The following is a 7,952-nucleotide window of genomic DNA, read 5'->3' on the forward strand; positions in this document are numbered from 1 at the left end:
CAGAACATGACAAAACTCTTAAAACTCTTGAACGGAGTAAGTACAAATGCTGTGGGGTGGATGTCCCGCACACATTTACCTGCCGAAGCTGGTTAAAACTTCTACTCCAAGGATCAACATTTGAGAGCTTCCTCAAGAAAACCAAGCTCTGGATGTCAGAGTCATCGCAGAGAACAGGCCCCCAGAGAGGCTGGCTCTTCACCCTGCTTTCTTCCCCCAACCCTCCCTGGCCCTGCCCTACTTAGAACTCCCGGGGCTCTCTCTTCACACACACAGGGAAGAACCAAAATGTGGCCTCACTTCATGCCCAGCACCCTGCAGGAGAAGCTGCCAACCCCACCAAAGCCTGGAAAGGCCCTGGCCACCACTGGGACTCGGGCCCCCTCTCCCTCATCAACTCACAGCTCCTTCAGACAGGATCAGGGAGGAACCAGGCTGCCCGAGATTGACCTGGAGCAAATACTCCAATACTTGCAACTTGCTGGTTTCGGCGTGGGCCCTGGGACCCCACGGGAACTCGTAGCAGGCAGGGTCGCTGACAGGCACCCGCCGGTACTCCAGGTACCCTTCCTGTGCCCAGACTTTGGTGAGGAGCTCCCTGGGCTCCCCACAGATGATGTGCTCCTTGCCAGCATACACCCCCATGGCCCCCAGCACTTCCCACACCTCCCCCTCAGGGGCACGGTCGTCTTCCAGGAGGATCACCCCCAGTAGCAGCACCAGGAGGCTGGTCTTGGGCATGCCCGGCTCACCGCTCAGCATCCCATCGTAGGTGAGGCCCAGGACGGGGACCAGGACGTAGGAGTGGTCGCTGGGGTCCACTTCCTTCACATCCACGCCAAAGACCAGCCTCATGCACTTGGAGGCTTGCTTGGCCCAAGATCACTGGGAAGTCGCCCTGGTAATCTCTGCTGACAATCCCCAGCATCTCTGCCTGGCGGGTCGGCTGCTTGTTGCAGTATTTGAGGAGCAGGAACACCACCAGGGCAGCCACTTTCACGTGAAGTTTGTCCTCGAGACAGGGTTGGGTGACTTCCGGCTCCTCCCAGGGGCTGGTCCCCTCCTCATCGGAGCTGCTGGAGCCCTGGTCAGGCTGGCCCCAGGCCATGGCTGCCTGGGCAGTGGGGGAGGGGCAGGCACTCTGAGGGCTCTGGGGACGACTCAGGGACCCAGTAGCAGACCCCTCCCCCAGGGGAATCAGGAACAGGACAGAGCAGGAGGAGGAAGGGGAGGAGGAGGAGGAGGAGGAAGAAGAGGAGGAGGGAGGAGATGGGGGCTCCTCCTCCCCAGCCCCGGACAGTTGTGCCTTCACCAGGCCCTGGGCCTCTCCTGGGTCTTCCTCCACCTTCCAGAGCTCACTCCTCTGACCCAGGGGCATGGCGTTTGTGTCGGGCTGAACCTAAGAAAGAGGTGGGACGGCTCCTCAGGGTGCAGCCCAGCCAACAGAGGCCCAAGGTCCCAGAGCTGACAGTGGACTGTGTCGGACTTGGATTCTGAGGGGTCCCCTCTGTGTTGGGATGGGCGAGCCCCTGGCTCCATGCTCAGAGCATGTACCTCACCTTGACCACTGGCACTCACCTGCACCTCCCCTGCTCTGGGACCTTAGAGGCTCCTGCCTCAGACAGAGGCCTGGACTCTGATTTCTTGGAGCCCCTGGAGGAGGGAAGGAGGGAGCACCTCGGGGTGCAGACACAGAGCATGGCCACGGAAGCCCAGTGCACACAGGAGGGCTGGGGCAGAATCTGTGAGGTCCCCATCCGTCCAAGCTGGGCGGTCCCCTCCTTGGCCCCTCGGGGGACTGCTATTTCCCCTGGCAGGGCCTGGGCCCCACCCCCGCAGCCTGAGGCCAAAGGGTCACAGCAAGACCGCGAAGCCCTGAGACTCCACAGAAGGTAAGTGAGGGGTCCCACCTCTGCCCATGCCTGCCAAAGGTCTAAAGGCTCATCACAGATCTCTAGGGATGGCCAAGCTTGGGGTTCCATCTGTGCTGAGATGGGTGTGCCTCTCTGTCTATACCTTGACCCCACAGAAGACCTGGGAAAACTCCCTGTGTTGACCTGAGGCTACCCTCCTGGTGCCAAGACCTCATCTCTGGGAGACACCGTAAGGAACAGTCAGGAGAAATCAGTGGGCCCTCTGATCCCCCATCTCCCCAGGGCTGACAGAAGTGGCAGGGTAGGCCTGGGCCCTAAGGATCCTGCTGTGGGAGACATAGCCTCATTTCTCACCTTCCCCCCTGCCAGGGCCAGAGCCAGAGCCAGAGCTAAGGCACCTGCCTCCTCAGCTGACCTGAGTTCAGACCCTCAGGCCCAGGCCCTCCCTTCCCTGAGACCAGGGACCTGGAAAGGAAGAGGGGCTCAGCCTGACAGGCCCCGCCCAGCGTTCCCAGGGCTGCCTGGTAGGGGCTGGCCAGATTTCTGGGTCATTCCCTCCTTGTCCTGAGGGGTGGGTTGGGAACCACTCACTCCTCCCTCGGGGGTCCCCGCATTGACTCTTGGCAGGAGTAGGGGCTCCTGTGTGTCTCCCAGGTGGGCTTCCTCAGATGACCTGACCCTGACCTCTCCCAGCATGGTCCTCACCTCCCTGAGAGCTCTGAGAGGAGGGTGAGGAGGCAGCAGTCCAAACCCTCCCCCTGCATCCCACCCAATTCACAAAGAGCTGAGATCGGGTTGGCCCCTCTGTCTTAGGGCGGGAGTTCACTCTGTTCTCAAGGTGCTCATGTTTGCTTTTGGCAGGACCTGGAACTATCCCTTTTCCTAACCACAGGATGCATCCTGCAGGCCGGAGCCACCATCCTGCTGAGACCCACGGGAGAAAGTGGGGCCCTTACTTTTGACACCTGGCCTGGCCTCGCAGGACTGACCACTGGGGCAGGACTTCATTTGGCAACCCTGTGTCTGGGTGGGTGTCTGCTCAGGCCTCCCTCAGGGTCTTGGGACTCCATCCTCTGCTGACCTGAGGCCACACTCCTCAGACCAAGGCTCACCTCCTTCAGACCTGGGTGCAGAAGTCAGGAAACACTTCAGCTGCTCCCCCCCACCTTGGGGCACACGGAAGAAGGACCCCAAGGGCAACAAAATCATTGTCTGTTTCAGGCTCTATGGTCTTCAGCTCTCAGCCTGCCTCCCTCCTGGTCTCCAACAAGACGTGGGGCCATGCCCTCTGCTGCCACTCGTCCTCCTCCCGCTCCTGACCCCCCCCCCGTTTTTTAAAGCAGGCCGCCAGCCTCGGACAGACCTGGATGCGGACGTCCTGACACACGGCCTGTGGACTTGGCACAAACAGGCCTCCCAGGGCGGCCAGCAGGGGCAGGCTTCAGTGCGTTGTCCCTGTTCTGGAGTCCAGGTCCCTCCCTGAGCCCTCCCTCAGGGATCTCAGCATGAGCCGCAGCACCGCTGGTGATGCTGTCTCTGCTGTCTCCAGGCCCGTCCCCTCCGACCAAAGCCCTCACTGCCCTGAGAACCACGGGCAAAGACTGTGGGACGTCGCGTCAGGCTACAAAGTCCAGGGCTTCCCGGAGATGGGTCCTTCGGGTCCCTTAGCCCTACCCTCTGTTCCCCATCTGGACTCCCTGGATGGCCGGTGCCCTCAACCCTGCTCCTAAGGGCCACTCCTCACAACAAGCGCTCAGTGTCTCTGGGACCCAGAGCAGAAGTCAGGACACGCTTCATGTCACCGTTGTCTCCCCCAGAGGCCTCCCAGGACTGATTCCCTACTGGGTCCAGGGTCCTTCATTCCTCCCTCTGGTCCTCACCTTGACTCCTGACAGAACCTGGGCCCTCCTGCCCCCACACCGCCCCCCCAGCCTGCCAACTAGAGGCCCTGCTCCTTACACCAGACCTCTGGACTCTCTGAGACCCAGAACCTGAAGTCCAGACTCGCTACACATCCCCATGGACCCCAGAGATCTTCCGGGACAGACACAATGGCCCAACCTCTGTGAGGTCTCCTCTGTCCTCCCTCAGAGTTCATACCTTGACTCAGATTACTGCCTGGGCCCTCTCCTCTGCCCACCTGAGGGAGGCCCTGCTCCTTCTGCCAAGGCACCCAGCGTCTTTGAGACCCGGATGCTGAAGTCCGGACTCACCACGTGTTCCCATCTCCCCCCCCACGGACCTTCCCTGACTGATGGCCTGCTGGGGCCCAGGGTCCCTCAAACCTCCCTCTGCATCCTCACCGTAAAGCCCAGCAGCACCTGAGGCCTCCCCTCTGCCCAACGGAGGGAGGCCCTGCTCCTTCTGCCAAAGCACCCGGCGTCTTTGAGCCCCGGATGCGGAAGTCCGGATTCACCACGTGTTCCCATCCCCCCTCCACGGACCTTCCCTGACTGACGCTGTGCTGGGGTCCAGGGTCCCTCAGTCCTCCCTCTGCATCCTCAGCGTGAAGCCCAGCAGGACCGGGGCCCACCCCTCTGTCCACCCGAGGGAGGCCCTTCTCCTTCTGCCAAGGCCCCTAGTCTCTCGGGAGACCCGGATGCAGCAGTCCGCCGCACTGGCCGCGTGGCCCCATCCCACCCAGCGGCCTTCCCGGACTCACCCTGGGGCCCGACCTTGGTGAGGTCCCCTCTGTCCTGGGCTCCTGAGTCCCTCGGTCCTGCCCCCGATCCATCCCCACCCCGGCCCCACCCGGACTCCCTGGGGCTGCCTGTGCCCCTGCCCCTTCCCGACCTGGCATCCTTCCCCTCTGACCCAGGTCCTCAGCTCCCTCAGACCCCCGACGCGCATTTCACTGGTCGGATGCCACCTGTGGCCACCCTCCCCGGGGGGGCCCCCAGGGCCGGGCCGCGGCAGGGCCCGAGTGGCTGGACCTGAGCGGGCAAGAGTGGCCCCCACAGTCCTCCCTCTGCCCCCGGAACCCTCTCCAGGGAGGGCCCGGGCCCGTCCCTCTGGGGACCCGTGTCCATTGCCCTGGGCCCCGGCGGGAAGAGCTCAGTCGGACGACTCTGCCCCTGCTCGAGGGTCTTTCAGGGTGCCGGCATGGGCGACCTGGCTCCTAGGGGTCCCCCAAACCCCCACTCTGTGCTCCTTCACGGGTGGGTCTACCTGCACGCCTTGCCTCGCCCGGCCGAGATCCGGCCTCCCACACACGGAGGTCCTGGCATCTCTCAGGCCTCCGAGAGGGAAGCTGGCACTCATCACATCCAGACCCCATAGGAAGGGGTCCCCTAGGGCTGACAGCACGACGGGCGGACATGGGTTCCGGGGTGGGCAGGAGAGGGGCGCGGGCACCCCGGGGGGCCCTCGGTCCTCCCTTGGCTCCTCACTTGGACCCCGCCCAGCAGGGTTGGGGTCCCGCCCCCGGCACCCCGCTGAGCCGGTGCCTGTGCACCTCACACATAGGCTCGCACTCTGCCCCCCACACACACCTTTCCTGACACGGAGGCAGAGACTGGAGTCTGGCAGTGTCACCACCCAGCTTCCCGGTGACCAGCTGCACAGAAGCAATCACAGGGACACTCTGGTCACCCCAGACCCCCCTGCCCCTCCCCCCCGGGCCGGGCTGGGGGCATTTCCACTGCAGAGCTCGCCCCGGGAGCCGCCCCCGCTCACCCGGCCTCCACTTCTTCTGCAGGTCTCAGGGCACCCCTCCCCACCTTCCTGCTGGGAGTGCGACCCCTAAACTCAGTCCCCTGTGGCTGGGACGTGTCCTGCTTCTGCTAGTGTCCTCACTGCTCACGCACAGGACCTTCCAGAGAGCAGAGCTCAGCCCACGTGTGGGAATCAAGGAGCCAGTGAGCAGGGCTCCCTCTCTGCTGGGAGGACGTTTCCCCTCCACTCTGGAAGAACCAGGCCAACGCAGGAGCGGGTGTGTGCGCGGGCTTGCCTTTGGCATTTGCACAATGATGGTCGGGAAGGCATCAGAAGCAAGAACCAACAAACTTCTATCTCTCCAGCTTCCGACCCCCGTCCCTTGCTTCTTCCGTTCTTATGCCTTTCCAACCCATCCCTAGGCCAATGCCCTGTGATTTTGGTCCAGAGCCCAGACAACTAGGCAAGGTGTCCAGACTGGTGTCCAGGACATGACAAAACGTTTTTCTTAAAGGTATTTATTTATTTATTTGAGAAAGAGAGAGCACACACAGAGGGAGAGAGAGAAGCAGAGTCCCCACTGAGCAGGGAGCCCAGTGTGGGGTTTGATCCCAGGATCCTGAGATCATGACCTGAACTGATGGCAGATGCTTAACCAAGAGAGGACCCACGTGCCCCCAGAACATGATAAAACTCTTAACTCTTGAACTGGGTAAGGACAGAGGCTGCGGGGTGAATGTCACTCACACACTCAGCCACTGAAGCGGATGAAACCACGGAGGTCCTGGTGTCTCTCAGGCCTCTGAGGCAGAAGTAGGCGCTCGTCACATCCAGACCCCATAGGAAGGGGTCCCCTAGGGCTGACAGCACATAGGACAGAGATGAGTTCCAGGGTGGGCTAGGTGGGGGCAAGAAAGGGGAATGGGCAGGATGGGGGGGGTTCTGTCGGTCCTTCCTGGGCTCCTCACCCAGGCTCTGGCAGGCAGGGTTGGGTCCCCGCCCCCTGCACACCGATGAGTCTGTGTCCCTCACATCGAGGCTCTCACTCCCTGAGTTCCCTGGGGAGATTGGTGGGGGTAGTTTGAGTGTAGTTTCCTACATGCAAACATCAAACCAGACTTTCAGCGTGTAAATACCCGCCTCATTCATTCTACACTTAAAACCCAAGTCTGGGTACCGTTCCCACTGAGATGAACACAACTCCCTCAGATTTGAAACAAGACTAAGATACCCAGTTGAGCAAATCTGTTCACTGAAGACAGCCTGAAGGCAGTTATTTCAACCTGGAAAACAGAAAACTAAGGAAAGCTACATGGACACTGGGAAAAGGACGTGAAATAGAAAATTTCCTTGGCAGTACCCAATAAGTGAGTGGTTTTCATAGAGAGGTTCATAAGAGAAATTTTCAGAGGGAAGTGGGATGATTCACATCTCCACAGAAACTTAAATACATCCACTTTACCTTGGAGGGATTTTAGGTAAGACATACAAAAACTACTTAATGGTGAATGAAGGGTGGGAGAGAACACAATGAACCACTAAAATGGGTGGCCTTGGGGAAAGGTTTGTTGGAAACACTCTCCCTGCCATGTGATCCACCAGAACTGAACATGGGGTAGTGAGGAGCAGATGTCAGTCGGTTTGAGATGGTTCTTTATAGGTACTGAAGAAATGTCCCTTTTCTCCAACCAAAGCATCTCAGCCTCCTCGAACTCACCCCTCCACGCCCACCACGGAAGTGTCACGATGGTGCTTTGTTATGTCTAAGCTGCGTCTTGGCCTCCCCAGCACCACCCCCTACCCAAGGACAGGTCAGGATGGTTCTTGGCAATGTCTAAAGCCCTCCCCCAGGGCTACCATTGGCTAGAGGAGAACCTTGCTGACCAATCAAAGCCTGAGTATGGCTCCTCATTGTCCTAGAAGGACATATATATAGGTAGGTCAGGCGCCCTGGGTAGACCACTGGGAAATTTTGACAAGGCAAAGGTGACCAGGAAAGCACAAATCCCTGTCAAAGTTATAGAACAACCAATCCCAAGCATCAAAAGGAAGAAGAGGAAGATGCCCTCTAACTCAGGGCCAGAGAGTATCAAGGTGATATAACCACACCCAAGCTCTTCTTCTTCTTCCTTTACACCTCCCCAAGACTCCTACCCTGTTCTTGCCTGGCAGTAACTTCAGAGCAAGGACAGAAACCTCAGAGCTATCTGTGAAGTCTCCGAGGTCTGGCCCCTGAGAAATGCCCAGTGGTTTAGAAACCAAAGCTTACATCTACGGGGTATGCCAATAGTGATTAAAATCAACAAATTGTGAAAAGATGTGTGTGTTTGTATGTGTGTGTGTGTGCACGCGTGTCTGTATTCATGAATCCTCTGTATGTGGGGAGGAAGGAAGGGAAGAAGAAAATAAGCAGATGTATAAGAA

General features: G+C 59.6%; 1 protein-coding gene across 1 annotated transcript; it reads right to left on the reverse strand.

Annotated features, from left to right (window-relative positions):
- Window positions 1–393: 393 nt before the first annotated feature.
- Window positions 394–4,251, reverse strand: LOC141372045 (melanoma-associated antigen 8-like). The gene is given in 4 exon segments (XM_073890512.1): window positions 394–870; window positions 872–1,399; window positions 1,579–1,653; window positions 4,178–4,251. Coding segments are annotated over 2 exon segments (984 nt in total). The 5' UTR covers window positions 1,379–1,399; window positions 1,579–1,653; window positions 4,178–4,251.
- Between the last annotated feature and the right edge of the window lie 3,701 nt (window positions 4,252–7,952).

Source organism: Callorhinus ursinus, unplaced genomic scaffold (genome assembly GCF_003265705.2).
Source record: "Callorhinus ursinus isolate GAN/ISIS: 27379988/994484 unplaced genomic scaffold, GSC_fseal_2.0 scaffold491, whole genome shotgun sequence".
NCBI lineage: Eukaryota > Metazoa > Chordata > Mammalia > Carnivora > Otariidae > Callorhinus > Callorhinus ursinus.